Source organism: Nomascus leucogenys, chromosome 8 (assembly GCF_006542625.1).
Source record: "Nomascus leucogenys isolate Asia chromosome 8, Asia_NLE_v1, whole genome shotgun sequence".
Classification (NCBI taxonomy): domain Eukaryota; kingdom Metazoa; phylum Chordata; class Mammalia; order Primates; family Hylobatidae; genus Nomascus; species Nomascus leucogenys.
In genome coordinates this window covers 73,711,595-73,735,568 of record NC_044388.1, presented here as the reverse complement: position 1 = coordinate 73,735,568, position 23,974 = coordinate 73,711,595, and the positions used below count along the sequence as shown (strand labels likewise).

The 23,974-nt window shown below is 41.8% G+C and overlaps 1 protein-coding gene across 12 annotated transcripts in view; it reads right to left on the bottom strand.

Moving 5' to 3' along the window:
• CARMIL1 (capping protein regulator and myosin 1 linker 1) overlaps window positions 1-11,929 on the bottom strand; it is a 346,067-nt gene extending 334,138 nt beyond the window's left edge. For all 12 annotated transcript variants that reach the window (XM_030817391.1, XM_030817392.1, XM_030817397.1 and 9 more), the window contains exons 1-2: window positions 11,173-11,929; window positions 6,106-6,203 (exon numbers count right to left, since the gene is read on the bottom strand). In XM_030817391.1, the coding sequence (XP_030673251.1) occupies window positions 6,106-6,203; window positions 11,173-11,212 (138 nt within the window). In that variant the 5' untranslated portion in view covers window positions 11,213-11,929. The remainder of the gene's footprint in view (window positions 1-6,105; window positions 6,204-11,172) is intronic.
• Between the last annotated feature and the right edge of the window lie 12,045 nt (window positions 11,930-23,974).

The window sequence follows — 23,974 nt, the reverse complement described above, 5'->3', positions numbered from 1 at the left end:
GAGATCACGCCACTGCACTCTAGCCTGGGCGACAGAGCGAGACCGCGTCCCAAAAAAAAAAAAAAATTTAATTAGGCAGGCATAGTGGCATGTGCCTGTAGTCGCAGTTACTCAAGAGGCTCAACTGGGCAAGGCTCAGTTCAAGTGATTGCAAGAGGCAATCACTTGAGCAAGGCTCATGATTGTGATTGTGCCATTGCACTCCAGCTTGTGCAACACAGTGAGACCCTGTCGTTGTGGGGTGGGGGGGTGGATTTCAGATTAACTTTTCAAAAGAAAACAAATGGACAACAGATGGGTTTTAAAGAGAATAGGTAAACAAAACAGAATAGTCCGATTTGTATGCCACTTCCCCTACTTGCTCAGTTTAAGAAGAATGGAAGTCCTGCTTCTGACCCATTTTATGAAGGGTGTGGAAGAAGGGGTTGGCCACGATGATGTAACCCAAATTCTAAATCAAACAGAAAAAAACAAAGTGGAGACTAGGAATGACTTTTCATACACTTTAAGGCCACCATCCCGGAGAGAGGAGTGCCACATTCCTCTCCCACAAACAAGCAACAGCAGAATTGTGGGAAACAAGAGGTCATCAGGGCTCTTGCTCCCGCCAGACATTGTTTTTCCTTCAACTTAGCTCTCTAAAAAAAAAAAAAAAGAATCCCAGCACTTTGGGAGGCCAAGGCAGAAAGCTTGCTTGAACCCAGGAGTTCAAGAGCAGCCTGGACAATGTGGTGAAACCCATCTCTACAAAAAATACAAAAATTAGCCAGGTGTGGTGGCACACGCCTGCAGTCCCAGCTACTTGGGAGGCTGAGGTGGGGGGATCACTTAAGCCTGGGAGATTGACGCTGCAGTGAGCTGTGTTCGTGCCACTGTACTCCAGCTTGGGTGATAAAGTGAGACCCTGTCTCAGAAAAAGAAGAAGTCCAGACAATGCCAAATGCTGCCAAGGATTTAGAGAAACTAGATCACTCATACATTGCTGGTAGAACCATATAATGGTACAGTCACTCTGGGAAACAGTTTGCCAGTTTCTTATAAAAGTAAACATGTAATTCCCATGCAAACCAGCAGTTGCACTCCTTGGCATTTATCACAGAGCAAGGAAAAGTATGTTCACTCAAAAATCTGTACACAAATGTTTACATCAGTTTTATTCCTAATAGACAAAAACTGGAAACAACTCAAATGTCCATCAACTAGCCAATGGCTAAACCAAACGTGGTACATCCATACCATGAAGCACTCCTTAGCTAAACAGATACAACTTGGATGAAGGTCCAGGGAATTATGCTGAGCAAGAACAACCAATCCCAAAAAGGCATATACTATATGAGTGCATTTATATAATATTCTTAAAATGATAAATTTTTAGAAATGGAGAACAGATTAGTGGCTACCAGGGATCAGAGAAGTGGGGAATGCTAGGTATGGCTATAAAAAGGCAATGTTACGGGTCCTTGTGGTGCTGGAAATCTGCATTTTACAGTATCAATCAATGTCAGTATCCTGGTTGTGACATTATAATTTTGCAAAAAGGGAAAACTAAATAAAGGGCATAAGATAACCTCTCTGTATTATCTGATATAACTGCAGACAAATCTACAATTATTTAAAAATGAAAAAGTTTAATTTTAAAAAAATACATAAGTTAAAATACATTTTTTACACTCCAAGTACTATAAAAATTGGGTGAAGATTCATTTAGCAAATGGGAGAAGGGAATTAGAGTCAAAGAAACACGGACTCACTTTCTAATGACATCCCCTAAAGACAACAGAGAAAGATATTTCAACAACATATGACATGTCAAGCCAATGTAGCCCAGAGTGGAACTACTGACAACGTAGATTTTAAAAAAACATGGGCTAAAGGACCATTCCTCAGGAGAACACTCCTAATGATGGAGAGCCTATTTGAGCCTGTTCTATCTTTTCTTAACTGTCCCAAGAGGCATCATCTCTAGCCTGTTCCTTCTTAGCCCATGGTCATTAGGGTCTCTGGCCAAGTAAGTTTGGAAAAAACAGCATACTTTAACCAATTCTTAGAAATTTACAATGCACAGGGGTGTATTAATGGCTCTGAAAACTCAGGCAGTAAAGAAACTGATTTATCTTTAACACTCTGATTGCCAAATTTATTTGAGAATAGAACACTCTTGCCCCAGAACATCTAGCATTTCTGATTTCATTTGAGGAGAGCATACCTTAGGAATTTTAGATCCAGCCTGTTGCCCTCTATCCTGCTAATAAGGTGCCACAAACTATGAATAAACCCTCTTGGCCTTATGGTGAACTGACCTCAACCTGTCAATGGAGGCAGCGGATACTTGGGCTTCAGAAGGATTGGCATTTTCTGCACCATGGAGAAAACAGAATGCAGGACCCCTTTATTCCTCTTGCCTTATCATTTTTGGGTGTTTGCTGCATGCAGCCACTGTGCTATGCAGTATTTAAATAAATTCCACTTGATATGTAAAGCAACCACATACCAATAGATACTGTTATAACATAGGTTTTTTTCCATAGGAAAAAAAAACAAAAAACCTGATTCTTAACATTGTCATAAAGTTGCTGAGCAACAGTGTGAACCCAAAATCTGGGCCCTTAACCACTGAGCCTTAATATTTCATTATACACAGGTGGCAAGAAGAGACCTGTTTAACCAGTCCTAACTTTCACCTGACATCCCAACTGCAAAGACAGGACTCAGGCTTTACACCTGCCCATTCTCTACCCTGTATATGCCTTACCCCAGCTGTACCTTAGTATGTTTCTCTAACATAAGCTCTCTCAGGCTTCCAGACATATTCTGTTCCCTTTGTCCAGAACATGTCTCCACTCTCTTCCCTTGGCTAATTCCTACTCATCCAGTGAACGCCAGCTTAAGCTTATCTTCCTTCTGAAGTCTTCCCTGATTCTCAGGCCTGAGTTGGGAGTTCCTCTCCATGCTCCTGAAGCCCCAATTCATCCACTCATAGCACATCTCAAACCACTGCCTGGCTACATGTTTACCTCCCCAACTAGACTGTAAGCTTGGAGTCCTATGAAGTCAAAGACTAGGACTATTTTGTATATACCATGTGCCTGGAACACAGCAGGTGCTCAATAAATATAAAACTAGTGTATAAATCAATCAATCAAAGACAGAGAGACTCTAAAGTCCAAATCTCCCCTATCATTGTTTGAAGTCAGCAACCACGGAACAAAGTAACAGCTGCTTTCTTTTTGACCACAAAGGCAAAGCAGACAGGCTCTGAGTGAGGCAGAGCTGGGTTCGAATCCCAGCTGTTATTAACTAGCCAAATGATGTGAAGCAATTTACTTTGGCTTCTCCAAATCTCAATTTCCTCATCTGTAAAATGGAGATGTAAAAAGTGCCTACCTCATAGTGTTGTAGTGGGGATATAACAAAGCAATGCGTAATTAAGTACTCAGCACAGTCTCTGGCACTTGGCCAGTGTTTAATAAATATTAGCTATTATGATCATGGCTGGTCTGAGTGTAGGGGTGTTTACAACTAATTGATCACAACTCATTATAGATTTCTTTGCTCTTCCTCCACTCCCATTGCTTCACTTGACTAGCCTTCAAAAACAGATTTTTAGAAATATTAGCTATTATGATTATAGGAAGATGAAGATAAGCCCTCTACAAAAGATAAGCTAGAAATAGTATAAAGTCTCAAGTGTAAGAAGAAAGAACCACGTAAAATACAGCACACTCCTACTTTTATAAGAAAAGGAGTGAATAGTGGGCAATGGGGGAAAGTAACAAAAGCACAACTCAAAACAATGTACTGTAGATATTCAGCCAACTCATTTATGAACCATTTTAGTAGGCTAACAATGGATTAAGCAATTAAATTTCTCTAAACTCAGAAACTCAGAAATCCACAGCTTTGAGGTTACTTCATACATCTTCGTGTTCTAACTTGAAGCCTGTCAAAGAAAGCCAGACCTTGAGTATTTCTATTAATAATTCCTGCCCATGCAAGTAATAGCCACAATGAGTTCCGGCCATGCTCCTAGAAACTGCTTAGATTCCATATTTGGGGAGATAAATGCTTAAACTCAGATACATTTTTAATTTGGTTACAACTTTAATCAATTCCAGCTGTTAGTTGAGGCCAAAAAAACTTACAATTAGGTACTAATCATAAGCATTTTAAAATAGTGCTAATTTTATATTGGACATTTAAATTTGTCTTTGAAATTTTAACATGGTAAATTGCACTCATGATGTGGGTTTGTTCTTAGCACAATAATAATTTCCATATCAAATAATACCAAGCCCCAATTTTTTAGACTGTCATAGCAACCACTACCTGATATTTAAGTTGTAGAGAAGTTGATTCATCTTATAAAGTTACTACATTATTAAAAACTTACTTTAAATTTATAAAAAAGCAAATGACAGAAACAATATTTCTTCTCTACACTACCACTTCCAAAAAAATAACACAATCATTGTTGAACAACATCAAGAAAAACATAAGGAAATTTCATCTTTACTGAAGCTAAATAAAACAGAACAATGGCACCAATCATTTCTTCTACTGATAACTTAATCATGCAGTTTACATAAGGACATTTTGTTGCTGGGCAAAAGCCACTCAAGTTTTCCCACTTCAATGCCTTTACCATCCCGACTTGTATATACAGATAACATAGAAACAGAAGTCATCCATCACAAGCATAATCCTTACTAACAAGAAAAGACAGTCACGTATCCTGGGGTTAGATATTTTAGAAGATTCTCAAGACAGATGTGATCAGAAAGACACTTCAAATTCTTTGGCAACTTTAACTAAAGAAATGGAATATTAAAAATATTCTTTTTCAGGCCACGCACAGTGGCTCATGCCTGTAATCCCAGCACTTTGGGAGGCCAAGGCAGGCAGATCACTTGAGTCCAGGAGTTTGAGAGCAGCCTCGGGAATATAGGGGACCCTGTCTCTACAAAATATAAACAAAATTACATGGTGGCCCATACCTGTAGTCCCAGCTACTCAGGAGGCTGAGGTGGGAGGATCGCTTGAGCCCAGGAGGTTGAGGCTGCAATGAGCCGAGATCACGCCATTGCACTCCAGCCTAGGCAACAGACTGAAATCCTGTCTCAAAAAAACTTTAAAAAACTAAAAAATTATTCTCTTTCAATAATATATACCTGGGATTTGTTTTAAAATTCTCCAGAGGAAAAAAAACCAACAACAACAAACAAACAAACACCATGGGGAAGATACGCAGTACAATGCTGAAAATGGTTGAAGCTGGGAAGGACAGGTACGTGGGGTTCAATATACTATTCTCTGTTTTTTGCATATGTTTGCAAATATCCATGATAAAAAGTTAAACAATATTCTCTCCATCAAAATATTCTTTCCACCTAAGCTTAAATTTAGATTTGCCACAATCTCAACCTAGAAACCATTAAAATACCACAAAATATTTTCACCTCTCTAAAGGTACAACTCCAACACTGACACCTCTCTAAGAAGTTTTCTGCAGCAGGGCCCAAGCCCTCAGCCCCTCAGCATCTCCTCTCACAAACTGAAAGGAACCCCAAGTCCAATCGCAACACTAGCAGATACTGCCTTCAGCAGGAGTTTCCCTCCAAATCACCAACACCCTGCGTAAAATGACAACGCTTTGTTAGCTCATCACCCCTTAGATGGACTCATATATAACATCTGAGAAAATCTAATTAAGTAATGAAACCAACATGAGATGAACTGTTTAAACTCCTCCATAAGACTTTATGAATAAAGTCATAGGATCAGCCACCACACACCAAATAAAAAAGTTCCATTTAACATCAAACTCTGAATATTATGAAAACAGACTCTAAGAGATTACCTAAATATAGGCAGCAATTACAACTTTGAGAAATACAATCTAAAAGCCTTTGATCTTTAAAATTCAATTACCCTATTTTTAACTTTTGACAAAGAAATATTCCAATTAACCTAAGACAAAATGGTCATCAGAACTTTTGAACAATATATAAAACACAGAAGTAATGCTGCATGAAAATTAAGTAATCTAAACAATGAAAAGACACTTTCATTTCCAAACATTTAATAAAAATAAACAGTAATACTTACCAGCACTTTGTTTTCAACTTTGTCTCCCTTAACTTCCAACTTCACTTTCTTCTTCACTGAAATTTTTATCTTTCTGCCAATAACATCCTTTATGCTTTCTGAAAAAAAAAAAAAGGAATTATGTTATTAGTAAGAAAAAAAGCACTGGGGAGGAGTAAGCATTTGGAGGAGTATATTTGGTTGTTTCTACTGTTGCCGTCTTTTGAGACAGAGTCTTACTCTGTCACCCAGGCCGGAGTGCAGTGGTGAGATCTTGGCTCACTGCAACCTCCACCTCCTGGGTTCAAGTGATTCTCCTGCCTCAGCTTCCCGAACAGCTGGGATTACAGGCGCACACCACCGGGTCCGGCTAATTTTTTGTATTTAGTAGAGACGGGGTTTTCCCGTGTTGGTCAGGCTGGTCTTGAACTCCTGACCACAAGTGATCCGCCTGCCTTGGCCTCCCAAAGTGCTGGGATTACAGGCATGAGCCACCGTGCCCGACCGTTTGTCTTTTTTTACTTGTTTTAACAAGTTGGATGATTATCGCCCATCAAGTATTTAATAAACACCTACTTTGTACCTCGTACTGTATATTGATATGCTGAGGCAAACACAAAAGCACGACATAATACCAGTCCATGCAAGGCATGACATAATCTTGTTTGGAAAGTAAGATACATATAAAAGAAAAAACAAAGAACAGCAAATAGTGAAGTTGGGCAGTATGATGAAACACTACATTGCATGCAGAACACAACAGGAATTCATAAATTCCCTCTGCCCCTGGCTGGTTACCTCTGGTGCCCAGCAGCCTCTGGGTTCACCATAGTGTCATACAAATATTAGCATTCTCTATGAGTAAGTCTTGACATGATGTTTGGGGAATATGGCAAAATAAAACAGAACAGAACTGGGCTGGGCACGTTGGCTCACGTCTGTGATCCCAGCACTTTGGGAGGCTGAGGAAGGTGGATCGCTTGAGGCCATGAGTTCAAGACCAGCCTGGCCAACATAGATAAACCCTGCCTCTACTAAAAACACAAAAAAAATTTAGCCAGGTGTGGTGGTGCGTGCTTATAATCCCAGCTAGTCCAGAGGCTGAAGCACGAGAATTGCTTGAAACCGAGAGGTGGAGGTTGCAGTGGAGCTGAGATCGTGCCACTGCATTCCAGCCTGAGTGACACAGTGAGACTCTGTCTCAAAAAAATAAAAATAAACCAGAACTATAACAAATGATTTACCCAAACAAAGGCACCCCCAGCCATCTGTCCTTCCAAAATCATCACAGCACAATACCCCCAAGAAGTGGTCAAAGGCAATAGAAGGAGAAATTTGGAGACTTGACATTTCACATGGTGGTGCAAAAGTCTTCCTAGGGCTCCCATGAGTACCTCAAAATCAACATGTCTGAAATCAAACTCATTATCTCCTACTCTGGACACTAATGATGCTGGAAAATGCTTATCTCCAACTCCTTTCTCTCAGACAGAAAGCCAGTCTCCTAAAATCTGCCTCCTCCACAGCTCCTGACCACCTAGGCATGACTGCAGTAAGGGCCTCAGAATCTCTCACCAAGACTAAGTCCATGGCCTCTAACCCATAAGCCCACTGTCACCTCCATAACCACCGTGACTCTTCCAAAACTGTGAGATTCATCATGTCTCTCCCAGTCTATGAGTTGCAGTCATTTTTGAATAAACCCAAAACTCATAGCATGCCATTCAAGGTCTTTCACATTTTTTTTCAGTGTGACTTCTCAGCACATACCTAAAGATCCAATTATCCCTAATACCTTCATCTTTTACACCCCTAGGATTGTGTATCTATTATTCACTTTCCTGGGATGCTCTTTCCCTATTGTCCTCCTGGTTATATTCTATTTATCCTCCAAAATACAGTCCCCTCCTCTATGCTCCCATACCTCTGTATTCTGTATTCTAATCATTTTGGTCTATTCACATGTTCAACAAATAAATGTACATAGGAGTACCTCTTGTGTGTCAGGTACTCTACTAGGTGCTAGATAGAGATGGTCCTTGCATTTCACAGGAGTTTGCAATCTAGTGGAGGTCACTGAGAGATGTCATAAAACAAGTGCACACACAATGCATAGGATCATGGATTCGGAAGCACACGAAGGTTTCAGGGAGGAGGGGATCCCTGAGCTGAATCTTGAAGGCATAGGAAATAAGATCACTGGTTTCCAAAGTAGAGTGCACAACACAATCCACTGAGATGAAAGAAGAAAATAGAATTTTCATTTCTACTTACAATGTGTGTTTCAGTGTGTGTTTTAGATTATAGACACTAAATGGAGTATGTAGTTTAATATATGTTTATTAAGGGGTAATCAAACCTTTCTTCTTGGAAATACCGCCATGAAAGTTTAGAGCTGCTGAGATAAAGAAGAGTGAAAACGGGGAGAAAAAGACAGTGTACGCATAAAGAACGGCATGGAAATCTGAGAAAGCACAGCCTGCTCAAGGAACAGCAAGGAGGTGGAATGTTTGGGGCAAGAGAACATGTAGTGCTCACTGCACTTTGAGTTATTCACAAAGCTCCTATCTTATCAGAACTCGAGAAACAAGCACAGGCCACTCTTCTCTCCCCTAAAAAAGAATTGCGGGAAATGGGCATCTGAAATTGACTTCAGAACATATACACATGGAAAGAGATTGGAAAATCATATACCCTTTAAAATAACTACCTCTAAGTGGTAATAGGAGTGACACATAGTCTTCTTATTCTTCTCTACATTTAAATTTTTTCTACGTAAAGTCTGCAACACTTTTTTTTTTTTTTTTTTTGAGATGGAGTTTCACTCTTATTGCCCAGGCTGGAGTGAAATGGCTTGATCTCGGCTCACCGCAACCTCCGCCTCCCAGGTTCAAGTGATTCTCCTGCCTCAGCCTCCCGAGTAGCTGGGATTACAACCATGTGCCCCCACGCCCAGCTAATTTTTGTATTTTTAGTAGAGACGGGGTTTCTTCATGTTGGTCAGGCTGGTCTCCAACTCCCGACCTCAGGTGATCCACCCGCCTCGGCCTCCCAAAGTGCTGGGATTACAGGGGTGAGCCACCACGCTCAGCCAAGTCTGTAACACTTTTTAAATATCTTGAGGGAATCTTAAGGGAATATATAGAGGTTTTCACGTGGTCGGTCGCCATTTTGAATTGATCAGAGCAGAACTCTTGTGAGCACTTGAATTTAGAGGAAAGCAGGTGCAGGAATTTATTCTATCTCAGCCTAACTTGACCACTGAAAGGCCCAGAAAAATCATATCGGGCATAATATGTCACTCTGTTGAAAGAGAGATGAGATAGGCAATACTTAATAAAAACAAAAATTCCATTTCAAGATAAAGGTCAAACTCAACTTTTAAAATATACGAACTATTCCTTTTGAGAACCATGAATAGAAACCCAGACACCTTATTTCCACTCTACCCTTCACTCTTTCTCTTGGGTCTAAGTAATTACCTACACTTTCCATTTCCAGACTCAAGGACAACTCCTTACATAAAGTAAAAATCTGCCACCCCCTTTAGCCATCCTTATCCCCTGACCAGCCAGGCAAGCCCTGCCCTAAACTCATTCTCAGGACCTCTAGAGGCATCTTCAGAGCCTCTGGCGTTTGCTTGGGGTGTTGGAAAGGTCGCAGCCTCCCAGAACCGGATGGGTCACTCACTCCAGCAAAAGATGCAGACTCCACAGGGTTGGGGAGAGAGAAGAGGACCTGCTGAGATCATGATGAGAGGTGCGTGTGTGTGTGTGTGTGTGTGTGTGTGTGGTGTGCGCGCGCGCGCGGGTGCGTCTGTGAATAATTTCATACTGTAAATTCTGGTAAAAGATCAGATTTGTCTGTCTGTAGTTCAGCAGAAGTAGAAGCTTCCATACAAACCTAGCAACAGCCTCTCTACATCAAGTTTTACCTGCCAACAGTCACCAACGGAAGGGCATACACAAATTCCTCCAAAGTATTATTAGCTAAAAGGAACAACAGAGGGGCAAATTCCACACATGGAGATCAACGGGTGCTCAGAACTTCCTCTTGTTGTCAGCACCGATTAAACATCATCTTTGTGAGCTGTAGGCTGTGTAGTGTGCCAAGAATGGTACAGTAGGGAATATAGGTCACTAGGGCTCAAAACACATCTGTACAGACGCACATACCTTGTTACAATATAACATGCTACACACATACACATGCTTAAACGCTAGGTTTTCAGAACACTCTCCCATCCTATTTTAGCTCTGCCATTTTAACCCTCCAGATAATTAAGTTAAACCCCAAGACTTAACCAGCCCCGCCCCCATCACCACCAAAAAAAAAAAAACCCTCAAGGTACTCAAACAATGGGTCACCTTGCACAGGGTAACACACACGGGTTCCCTAAGCGATCCCCTGTAGGAAGAATCGGTAGGTTAATCATTATTAAAATAAGGCTTTTATCATTAACCCTCTATTTCCTGGCCCGAGTCTGCGTCAGCCCTGTAACCCTTTCGCTCCCAGCTGGCTACACTAAGCCACGCCTTGCCAGGCCCAGTCATTTTACCAGACTAGCGCCCACTCCCCCAAGTCTGCGTGTCAGAAGATCACCTCCCGCGGGGCATTTTAAGGCGCCCGACACGTGCCGGAGACGACCTACTGTGCGCTCGCCACCTGTCCTTCCGATAGGCTTTCCCGGACTTTCCCGAGTTTGGAACAGTGGACTGGGCGCTGTAAAGGGCTCCCCTCGCTTGCAGAACTCCCAAGTCTAAGATGGCCCGCCCCCTTCTTTCGCCAACCTGGATCCCCGCTTCTGGGCAAGAGGAGGTGCCCAGGGCTCACAGTCGAGACCCCCCTCCCACCCACCTCCCGAGGACTCCCAATTCCTCCCCGACGCCTTCTCTCTCTGCACTTGGCTCTAGAGGCGGTCGGATGGGAACAAACTTCCCGGCACCCCCAGTGACCCTGCCCAACACCACTCTGCCCTAAGGGGCGCCAAGACTTCTCGGGACCTGCGGGAAGGCAGAGGTGGGAAGGGAGGTAGAGGTGAGGAGTACGCAGAGGAAGATGGAAAACCAACAACCGCGCGAATCTTACCTATCAACTCCCTGGGAACGTCAGAGCTCTCCTCGGTCATGGTTGCCCTGTAGGTGTGGGGGTTATTGCAGGTCCAACTCTGATGTATGGCCCCCTGCCCTTCCCCGAACTCAATTTTTTTAGAGAGGCAGATGCAGCTTGCAAATGGAAGTGGGCAAGAAAAGGGGGGGCGGAGATACAATTTTGCCGCGCGACCCCCGCCCCACCAAAAAAAAAAAAAAAGAGTTGCAAATGCGAGGCGGATTTGCTACTGCTGCTACATGACGCCTCCTCGCAGTTCCCGGCGGCTGAATAAGGAGCGGACCGGATTACAAGCGGGCGCGGGGCGCGGGGCGCGAGGCGGCTGTGGCGCCTGCTCCTCCTCCCGGCTTGCTGGTCCCCGGCTGGGCTTGGGCCGGCGTAGCTCCCGCCCAGTCTCCGCGCCGCACCTACAGCCCTAGGTGAAAGCGGAAGGCGTGGGTGAGGGCGGGGAGTGCGGCGCGGGGCGGAGGGAGTAGGTTTTCCTCGCGCTCCTGCCGGGCTCCGGGGGGGCGGGGGCAGCTCCGGCCCTCCTCCTTCTCCTCCTTCTCCTTCTCCTCTTCCTCCAGCGTTTCCTCCTCACCTCGCGAGAGCCGGCCTCCGCACCAGTGCCAGGCCGGCCTCCGGTGCCCGAGCGCTGGGTCCCCGGCGTAGGGCGCACCCCCAGGAGAGACGCTGTGCGGTGCTGCGGTGGCGGCGGCGGGCACCGCGCCCCTCCTCGCAGCCTCCCTCCCAAACCGCAAAAGCCCTGCGTCTGGAGAGGGGGCGAGCGGGCTCGCGAGAGAGCCCGGGAGCCATCTGCTGGCTGCGAGGCAGGAGAGCCGGGTGAGCCGGGCTTTCCGATTCCTCGTCCCCACTTCGGGGCGGGCCAAGGGACCCAGAAGACGGGAGACTGCAGATTCTGCAGACCCGTCTACACGGAAGCTGGTTCTTTTTGGGACCCTCTTACGCACTTTTGCTTTTTCAGCCCTCCCGGTGACATGTCATTTCATCATCGCTATTCTTCATTTCTGATGAGCTAGACGAAACCTGTGAACACTGATCATACCGTGAGAAGACACTTTTGTGTGTGTGTTCAGCGGGTGCTCTGCAGCCGCAGTTCGCTATCTTAGACATTCCCGTTGAGAGCGCCTTGGAAAATGCCTTTCACTCTAAAAAGTCTCTTTTATCCTCGGGGCATATTCGGGAAGCTGAGCTTTAATCACTGGAGCCTATGTAAGCCTGCAGATAGGTCTGATCCTACCTGGGCCCAAACTCCCTATGACTTCCCTGAGCTCCGTCCCCAGAGGTTCAACTTCACGACCAAGAATACTTTGTGCCTCAATCGCTGCTTTTTAGCCTAGGGCTGGGAATGTCCCAGACTGTCTAATCAGGGTCTGCTTTTAAAGGACAGAAAAGGAGGAAAGGAAAGGGAATCCGTGCACTTGGCAATCTAATTTTAAACACTGCTATTGACCTTGGATCCCTTAGAATCATCTCCAGCCCCACAGCCAGGCCTCACCACTAAGGATTTGCCAACCTGGCCCCTTCCCACCCTCCTTAACCTCTCCCACTCCCCACTCTATTGTGACCAGCCTCACTGTTTGCTCTTCCTTCCTCTTAAGGTTATCTGATTCTTATCTATGTTTTCAAACCCATCCCAATGGTCTACCTTCTTTATGAATATTTTTCCAGGGATTTTAAGATTACTGTGATCCCTAAGCCTCTAGAATATGTATTGCCTGAAACACACTTTTCTAAGCCCAACCATACAGTGTCTTGTTTCATTGCTTATGTATTTGTCTGGTTTTACTATCTAACTCTTGCATTGTCCCCTGAGTTTGGATTTTTTCTGCCCAACTAGACTGTGGGTGAGTTGAAAGTGGGAACTTATCTTAGACTTTTGAACTTCTTCAACAGCCTAGTTCAAAGTAGGTGTTCAATAAACATTTGTTAACTGATTTTAGAGCTTTGGACCTCAGGCCTCCAACCATTTGTTTCAAAAGTGGGCAATTTCTTTAAGCTAGACATTTCCTTAGTGCATTAAATATATTTTTTCTGCAATAAATGGAAATTAACATCTCAAACTGTCTTTCATTCAACCGGGTGTGTTAAAGAGGACTTTTCTGGCACATACCAATGAAGTTTCAGAAATGCCCTGAAGTTTCCAAACCATGTGATAACTTGTGAAAATAAGAACAAAAGTTTGTCTTTTTTTTTTTTTTTTCCTGTGGCCTGGGTGATGGAAAGAATAAAGGGAAGGCTGTATGGCAGTTCTGTAATTCAGTACTCTTTGGCTTCTTTTAAAGGAAGCTGGAGTTTCAATAAAAGAATCATTTTCACTGCAACAGGATCCTGATTGGCTCCTGCATCTCTGAAGAAGTGAATTCAAATGAATCTCCTATCACAACACTGAAAAATGACTGACTGATTTTGGAAATCAAAGTCATTTACTTCTCAGTTGCAAAACTCAAATATGTTTCAGAATAGCAAGCAGAGAACTCCAAGGAGCACTGTTTATAAAGCTGCAAACCCAACAAGCAGTAAACATCCCCAGCACCGTAAAACCATGGTGCCAACTTAGAGAATGCAATTTGCATTCTGAAATGTGTACTTGTTTACTGAATCGGCCTACCCTTTCTACTGCTACTGCTGCAAAAACAAACTTTTCTCACTCCATCCCTCCAACTTCCTCAAATTCATCCCTGTTTATATAGTCTTGAATAAAAGAGTGATCAAACCACTACATGAAACTGATTGCATTACATATGTGATTAGTCATAGCTTCATCTAAGTAAGTATTTTCATGTGGCTGTGTTTAAGCCATACAACTAGTACTGATAATCTGAAAGCTGTTAGTAAGATAAAACTTTTTCAGAGAATCCCTACTGCATTTGAATCTGTAAAATGTTAAACATTTAACATATAGTGAGTGGCAACATTATTTTGAAAAGTTATCCGTGGATTTTTATTTTTAATTCTAAGCATATATTCACATCTATATAGTACATTTTATAATGCGTTATGGTCAGAAAACACTCTGAATAAAAACGTTTGCAGAAAATAGTGTCCCTAAAATGACCCAACATACTATCATTAGACCCATATCATGTAATGATTAAACCCATGGAGACAAAGCAAACAAAAAAGTTAAGAAGAAATCAGCATTCTAACAAAAAAAAAAAATCACAAACTTACGTAGGTCAGTTTCTGATCTTGTCTACTGCATTAAGAACTGGTTTTAAAATGGAAAGGTATTCAGAAATGTGGGAACCACCAGCATTTTACTCCCCAAGTAATGATTTTAAGATTACCTCCCACCCCCAGTAACCACTGGGGAAGGGGCCTTCTTAAGAAAGTGTATTTTTCAACTTGGTTAATAAAGATCTTTCAGGAGAGTATGCAATGTGAACTAAGCTTGCAAACACCTCTAAGAAAACTTAGTTTATCTCTGACTAGAAGACAGTGGAAGGTAAATGGCTATTAAACAATACTCCATTAGAGTATTTACAAATGAAATTATACGAGACCTGAGATTTGCTTGAAAATAGCCCATGGGGATGGTGAGGGGTGGAGAGTATTAAGTAGGGATATAGACGAAATCAGAGTGACCCTGTGTTGATTTTTGTTGCAGCTGGATATCATATCCATGGGAATTCATTGCTTTCACTTTTGTATGTGTTTTCAATGTTTCATAACCATAATAAAACAGAACGAATCCTTAACACATATGACTGAACAAAAAGGAGGAAAATCAACTCAGTCATTACTTCAGAACACATCTGTTTGAATGTGCCATAATTAGAGCTCCCAGTTTTACAATGGTTGTCCAACTTCAGAACACTTGAACACTTCAATAGATAACATGTTGTCTTGATTCAAAGAAACATTTTCTTATGTTAAAGTTAATGAAATCTGAATGCATTTTATAATGGGATAGACAGTTAAAATCATGCTTCTCACACCCCATCCCCAACACAAATGCAAAATATGTTATGAAATCCATGATTCATCTGACAATAAGTGACTATGACAAGTGAGGAAATAAGGGTTTGGCATATCTGAGCTACCCAGTGACTCCTTGGGTAAAAAGTATAATTACTATATCTTTATCACAATGAGGAAATAAGTTCACATTTGTGGAGTGACTTGCCCAGAGTCACAGCCTTAAGGGTCAAAGATTGAACTTAGAATCTGAGATTTCCAGGTAAATATTCATTTTACTGTTGTTGTTGTTGTTGTTGCTGTTGTTGTTGTTGCTGTTGTTGTTGTTGTTGTTGCTATTGTTGTTGTTTTGAGACAGGGTCTTGCTCGGTCACCCAGGCTGGAGTGCAGTGGCACGCAATCTTGGCTCACTCCAACCTCCGCCTCCTGGGTTCAAGTGATTCTCTTGCCTCATTCTCCCAAGGAGAGTAGCTGGGACTATAGGTGTGTGCCACCACGTCGGGCTAATTTTTGTATTTTTAGTAGAGACGGTGTTTCACCATGTTGGCCAGGCTCGTCTCAAACTCCTGACCTCAAGTGATCTGCCAGCCTTGGCCTCCCAAAGTGCAGGGATTACAGTTGTGAGCCACGATGTCCGACCCATTTTACTATAGTTTTTATGCTACTCTACAGGCTCCTGGGCTAGGTTCCCTGGGAAGCAAACAGGTGACCAGGGCTTGGCCCCACTCACCTACAAGGAGCTCCTTCTCTAGGAGGATGATCAAGATGCGCTTCAATTGCCCTGCAACTAGCCCAGTGCCAGCCACATAGTAGGTGAGGGAACACTCCTTCAGAAGGCTCAACTGAGCCAATTTATAAAGTAATAAATACAAAATGTGCTAGATGTCAAAATGTGTTCAGTAAGTGCTATAGAAATTCGTAGGAGGGGGAGAGAGGAAGCAATAAAATGTGGAAAGATTCTTATATAAATTGACTCAGCAAATATGAGTTGAGCGCTTATTATTTGCCAGAGGTTATAATGGTGAATTATGTGGCTGCTTCATGCAGCCCTCATGGAGCAGCCTAGAGGAGAAAGAGAGCAAGACCAAGACAAAAAAAAAATGCAACATCTTTTATAACTTAATCTTGGAAATAACATACCATCACTTCTGTTCTATTTTACTGGTCACATGGATCAACCCAGGTCAATGGAGGAAGGTGACACACAAGAACGTGAATACCAAGAGATGGGGATCATTGAGGACCATCTTAGAGAATGGGTAAAGCAGAGAGAGAGAGACAGAAAATGGCTAACGGCTAATGTAGAGAAAGTAAAGGATCAATGATTAGAGTAGCTAGGAATCAGGAAGGTAAGATGTCAAGTTGGGAAGTTAAGAAAAAAATAATTCAAGAAGGGAGAAAGGGTTAACAGTGTCCTGTGCTGCTACAAAGTCAAATTTGATAAGTTATAGTAATGCATATCTGAACTTAGTAATAAAGGAGGTATTGTTTTCTGTGGAAAGATACATTTTATTAAAATGACAGAGAAGATAAAGTACAATGGGTTGAAGCATGATGAAGAGATGGAAAAGATGAAGGGAAAAAGGGAATACATATGAATCTAGAATTTTGAGGGTGACAAAAAGGAGAGAAGTAGCCAAAGGCCTACATAGGAGACTTGCTGTTAACCCTGGAAGATTTAATACTTACATTTATTTCTGCCACTTTCCAATGAAAGGAGAAGAATAAAACATGCATCAAGTCTTTAATGTAGATTATAGACTTTAATAATATTGTATCAATATTACTACTTGCTCATTACTTGTAACAAATGTACCACACTGATGCAAAACAATAATAGGGGACACCGCTGGGGTAGGAAGCATATGGAAACTCTCTGTGCTTTCTGCTCGATTTTTCTGTAGACCTAAAACTATTCTTAAAAAAGAAGACTGCTCTTCCTCTCAGTACCAAATTGCACTCAATTTGGAAAAGGCGAGTCCGGGCTCAAAATGGAGGCACATGATCCAAAGGAGCCGGAGCACTTGAGAAAACTGCTTACTGATGTTCTCAGCTTTGAAAATAAAGACGATAGTTTGAGAAATGGCGCATACTCACAGGCTGTGTGATAATGAGAGACTCCCAAACAACATGTTCCAGAGGCTTTGGTTTTGTGACTTACTCTTGTATTAAAGAGGTGGATACAGCGACTTGTCCTCAACCACACAAGGTTGACAGGTGTGTACTGGAACCAAAGAGAGCTGTTTCTAGAGAGGATTCTATAAGGGCTGGTGCCCATCTAACTGTGAAGAAAATCTTTGTTTGTGATATCAAGGAAGATAGAGAAGAATGTAATTTGAAAAGCATGGCAAGGCCAGGTGCAGTGGCTCACGTTTGTAATTCCAAATGCTTTGGGAGGCCGAAGTGGGTGGAATGCTTGAGCCCAGGAGTTTGGGACAGACCAGACTGGGCAACATAGTGAAACCCCGTCTCTACAAACAAATGCAAAAATTCGCTGCGCATAGTGGCACGTGCCTGTGGTCCCAGCTACTTGGGAGGCTGAGATGGGAGGATTACTTGAGCCTGGGAGGTAGAGGGTGCAGTGAACCAAGGTTGCACCACTACACTCCAGCCTGGGTGACAGAGTGAGACCCTGTCTCAAAAAAAGAAAAGAAGGAAATAGAGAAAGAGAGAGAGAGAGAGAGAGAGGAAAGAAAAGTATGGCACTATTTAAACCATAGATGTTATGGAAGGCAGAGTGGAAAAAAGAGGGGATTTGCTTTTTTAAAATTTACTTTTGTTTATTTTTTATTTTGAGACAGGATCTTACTTTATCACCCAGGCTGGAGTGCAGTGGCCTGATCATAGCTCACTCAACCTCATGGGCTCAAGTAATCATCCCACCTCAGCCTCCCAAGTAGCTGGGAGCAAAGAAGTGCCATTACACCCAGCTGATTTTTAAATTTTTTTGTAGAGATGGGGTCTCCTTATGTGGCTCAGGCTGGTCTCAAACTCCCTGGATCAAGTGATCCTCCCACCTTGGCCCCTAAAGTGCTTGGGAGGCATGAGCCACTGCACCTGGCCTTGCCATAACTTTTTAGGATCATAATACAGTTGATAAAGTTGTAATTGTCACAGAGGAAACTTTGGAGGCAGTGGAGGTAATTTTGGCTATGGTGAAAACTTTGGTGGAAGAGGAGGCTATGATGGAGGTGCTGGAAGCAGAGATAGTTGCGGAGGAGGTGATGGTGAATATAATGGATTTGGAAGTGATGGTGGCAACTATGGTGGTGGTCCTGGTTATAGTAGAATAGGGGGCTATGGTGGTGGTGGACCAGGACATGAAAACCAAGGTGGGGGATATGGTGGCATTGGTGGAGGACGTGATGGTTGCAATGAAGGAGAAATTTTGACAGTGGTAACTATGGTGGTGGTGGGAAGTATAGTGATTTTGGAAATTATAGTGAACAACAGCAATCAAATTATGGACCCATGAAAGGAGGCTTTCTGGGTGGAAGAAGCTCGGGCAGTCCCTATGGTGGCGATTATGGATCTGGTGGTAGAAGTGGTGGATATAATAGCAGAAGGTTCTAAAAAACAGCAAAAAAGGGCTTCAGTTCCTAGCAGGAGTTAAGTGAGGAGTTACCAGGAAAGCAGCAGGTATTACTTTAAGACAGTCGTCTCAAATGCATTAGAGGAACTGGAAAAATCTGCCATAAAAGAAACAATTATCCATAGTTAGAAAAGTTACTGCAGCTTAAATAGGAAACCCTTCTTGTTCAGGACGGTCATAGCCACAGTTTGCGAAAAGTATAGCTATTGAGTAATGCAATGTAGTGTCAATTAGATGTACATTCCTGAGGTCTTTTATCTGTTGTACTTTTTCTTTTTCTTTTCATTACATCAGGTGTATGGCCCTGTAAGTTGTGATAGTGGTACCAGGAATAAAGAATTAAAGAGTTTTTAACTTTTCAAAAAAAAGAAGCCTAATAATTTATATAAAAATGCATAAAGCAGCCAGGTGCAGTGGCTCATGCCTGTAATCCCAGCACTTCGGGAGGCAGAGGCGGGTAGATCACGAGGTCAGGAGTTCAAGACCTGCCTGGTCAAGATGGTGAAACCCCGTCTCTACTAAAAATACAAAAAAAAAATTAGCTGGGCATGGTGGCGGGCACCTGTAATCCCAGCTACTCTGGAGGCTGAGGCAGAGAATTGCTTGAACCCGGGAGGCAGAGATGGCAGTGAGCCAAGATCGCGCCACTGCACTCAAGCCTGGGTGACAGAGGGAGACTCCATCTCAAAAAAAAAAAAAAAAAAAAATGCATAAAGCCACAAGGACAAAGAAAATAGAAGATGGTAGCGAACAACAAAATTCAACATTTTGGAACTGAGAAAGCTAATAGAAGAATGGTAGCTGACTTAGCAGACTAGCGAAAGATAAACTCTAATCCTCCAGGGAGAGAGTGAATAAAAAGCAAGTTAATTTCTATAGCAGAATCCAAGAAAAATCTCAGGAACTAGATACACAAATTATCCCTAAATGCGGAAGTACAGAATGAAGGAGGATTGGTACAGATTTTAAAAGCTCTAGACACTCCACAGATTCCCTCCCCTACCTCACACAGCCAGTCTACTGCACCCCCTGCGCAGCTGCCTCAGATGGGAAGTTAACTCTTTGGAGAGGTTAAACCAAAAAAGACCTAGTCTTGGAACAGCAGAGGGTGAAAGTGAGAAGCCATACCATATGGAAAGGGAAACATTCCTAAATATAAACCCCTAAAAATTCATTCTCTGTTTAGTTATCAGAAGTCTAGCAGCAAGGCTTATAATCCCAGTCAGAGAATTGGAGAATTCCTCTCCTATGTTATTAATCATCTTTAAATGAAATACCTATGAGATACTGACCTACAGGGACTGGCCAGTGAATAGGTCAAGTCCCCACCTGTCCCCCTGAATTGAGACCCACCATTTGACAAACCCTGCCCATTCATGTAAAGCTTCAGATCAGCTTTGTTATGCCTCACTGTAAATACAGACATCAAAGGCACACTGATATTTGAGGAAAGCCTCTACCATGAAAGCTAGAGACCAAAACAAACAAACCCCAACAAGGGACATAGAAGAGCATGGAAGTAAAAGAAAACTTCAAAAATCTGTAGTGAGACAAATTCTGCCTCTGGCTGCAATGGAATAACAAGGATTGGACATTCTCTCCCACAAAAACCCAGAAAAATATGCAGAACATAAAAAGCTTTTATTTTTCAAACACTGGACATCAGGTAGGACAAGACTTTAATCACTAAAAGAAGTTGAAACAAACAAGGTGATCACTATGATTGCCCCTGGTATCTTCCTGGAAATAACCAGACTGTGGATGCAAAGAGGGGGATCCTAAACAGAGTCTATTGAGTCAAGCAGATGTAGGGATCAGAGAGGCCAAGGGGGCTGAATGTTACGAGGTGGAGTTCTAGGGATGAGGGAGCTGTGCTGAAAAGAGCTCCAGAAATCTGCACAGGGGTCTCTTTGAGTCTTTGCTGTGCATGTGGCCAGACAGGCATAAGGTGAAACTCCACAAGGGCAGGCAAAAACCACGGGAGAGTTGTAAGGTGAACTACTTCTAGAGCCCACGCAGGGCAGACAGATATTTGAGTTCTGACCAGTCCAAGTGGGAAGTCATCTGTTCTCATTCTGGGCATCTAGTGGAGACTTTGAGAAGCTGGGAAAAGAAGAGAAAATAAAATCCAAAGTAAATAGAAGAAAGAAAATAATACAGGTCATAGCAGAAATCAATGAAATTGAAATTGGACCCGTAACTTTTTAAAATTAGTAAAACTTAATAAGGGTCTTTGCAAAAAAATTTGTTAAATTTTATGCAACACTTGCTGGACTGATCAAAACAAAAAGATAGAAGACACAAATGACCAATATTAGGAATGAGAGGGGGACATGATTACAAATATTAAAAGGGATAATATTGGAGGTATTATGAAGAACATTATGCCAATAAATTTGACAGGTTAAATGAAACCTACACATTCCTTGAAAGATAAAAATGTCAAAAGTGACTCAAGAAGAAATGGAAAAAATCTGAAAAGCCCTAAATCTACAAAAGAAATTTGAATTTCAAAATAAAAACCATCCCATAAAGAAAAGGAAAAACAATCACATCAACTATCTCTTTACACACACAAACAACCATAAGACAAAATTCAACACCCATTCAAAATAAAAACTCTCATTAACTAGGATAGAGGAGAATTTCCTCAAATTAATAAATTGAATCTGTGGAAAACCTGTAACTAATGTTATATTTAATGGTGAAAGAATTTAGTCCCCCTTATGCTTCCCTCGTTAAATCAGAACCAAGACAAGAGTATCTACTCTTCCTATTTATACTCAATATTATGCTAGAAGTCTTAGCCATTCTAATAAGGCAAGAATAAGAAATGAAAGACATAATGGGCAGTAAGGAAGAAAAGCCTGTCTTATTTGAAGATGGCATGACTGTATACATAGAAAATCCTAAGCAGGCCAGGCACGGTGGCTCACACCTGTAATCCCAGAACTTTGGGAGGCCAAGGAGGGTGGATCACGAGGTCAAGAGATGGAGACAATCCTGGCTAACACAGTGAAATCCCCTCTCTACTAAAAATACGAAAAATTAGCCAGGCGTGGTGATGGGCACCTGTAGTTCCAGCTACTCAGGAGGCTGAGGCAGGAGAATGGCATGAACCCGGAAGGTGGAGCTTGCAGTGAGCCGAGTGCACTCCAGCCTGGGCGACAGAGCGAGACTCCGTCTCAAAAAAAAAAAAAGAAAAGAAAAGAAAAAAGAAAATCCTAAGCAAACTACTAAAAAAGCTACTAGAAATAATAAATGAGTTGCAGGACACAGGTCAATACACAATGAATTGGATTTTCACATACCAGCAATGAAAAATTGGTAACTGAAATGTTTAAAAAATCATTTACAATGACATCAAAGTATTTAATAAGCAGGGATGAATTTAATAAAATAGATGCAAGACACGTACAGTGAAAGCTACAAAACATTGCTAAGACAATGTAATGAAGAGTAAATAATTATACAATATATCAATTTCCATGGGTTGGAAGACTCAGTCAACATGGTTATCAATTCTTAAATTGAACTACAGACATTAATGAAGTCCCAGTAAAAAATATAAGGAGGATTTTCTGTGGAAATCAACAAGATAATTCTAAAATTCATATGAAAATCCAAAGGATCCAGCCTGGGTAATATAGTTGGACCACTTCCCCACAAAAAAAATTTTTAAAAAGTGCCCAGGCATGGTGGTGTGCACCTATAGTCCCAGCTACTCAGGAGACTAAGGTGGGAGGATTGCTTGAGCCCAGGAGGTTGAGACTACATTGAGCCAGGATCATGTTGTTGCATTTCAGCCTGGGTGACAGAGTAAGACCCTGTCTCAAAAACAAATAAACATTGTATTTGTGAGAGGTGTCAAATTGTTAAAAAAAAAAAAAAAAGAAAGAAAAGAAAAACAAACAAATAAAAGAATAGAAAATCCAAAGGAGTTAAAATAGTCAAAGCAATTTTGAAGAAGAACAAAGTTATAGAACTTATACTACCTAAATTTGAGACTTACTATAAAGCTGTTACAATTAAGATATATGATACTGGGGTGGGGCACAGTGGCTCACACTCGTAATTCTAGCACTTTGGGAGGCTGAGCTCGGTAGGAGGATTGCTTGAGTCCAGGAGTTTGAGACCAGCTAGGGCAACATAGTGAGACCCCATCTCTATAAAATAAAAGAAAAAACATAGTGACATTGGCATTTTATTTTATGTATGTATGTATGTATGTATGTATGTATGTATGTATGTATTGAGACAGGCTACAGTACAGGGATGCCTTCATAGCTCACTGCAGCCTCCTGGGTTCAAGTGATCCTCCTGCTTCAGGCTCCCAAGTAAAAAAAACCACAGGTGTGTGCTACCACACCTGGCTAATGATTTTTATTTTTATTATTTTTAGAGACAAGGTCTCACTGTGTTGCCCAGGCTGGTCTCAAATTCCTGACCTCAAGTGATCCTTCTACCTCGGCCTCCCAAAGTGTAGGGGTTTATAGGTGTGAGCCACTGTACCCAGCAAGAGAATAGATTTATAGATCAGCAGAACAGAATAGAAAGTACAGAAATAGTCCCACACATACTTGATCTATTGATTTTTTACAAAGATACCAAGGTAATTCAATGAGAAGGAGTAGTCTCTTCAATAAATGGTGCTGAAGTAACTGATTATCCATATGGAAAACAATGATCTTCGACCTTTGCCTCATGCCATAACAAATATTAACTCTAAAGAATCAAAAGCTATACATAAAGGTTAAAGCTGTAGATCTTCTAGATAATGACATGGTAGAAAGTCTTCATGGTTTGGGGTACACAAAATTTTCTTGGATTACATTCATAAAACATAAGTCATAAAATAAGAAACCTGATAAATTGAACTCCATCAAAATTAAAACCTGCTGCCCCTTGAATTACACTGTTAAGAAAACGTAAAAGGAACACATTTTCTCAATAACATATATTTGACAAAGGATGGTATGTGGAATATACAAAGAATTCTTATGACTCAATGATAATAATGAGCAAAATATTTAGACAGGCATTTCACCAAAGAAAATATACAGATGACCAATGAGAATATGAGAAGGGGCTCAATACCATTAATCATCATAGAAATGCTAATTAAAATCGTATTGAGTTTGAAAGGCTGAGGTGAGCAGATCACTTGAGCCCAGGAGTTCCAGACCAGCCTGGGCAACATGGCCAAATCCTATCTCTACAAAAAATTAAAAACTTAGCCAGGTGTGGTGTTGCTTACCTGTAGTTTCA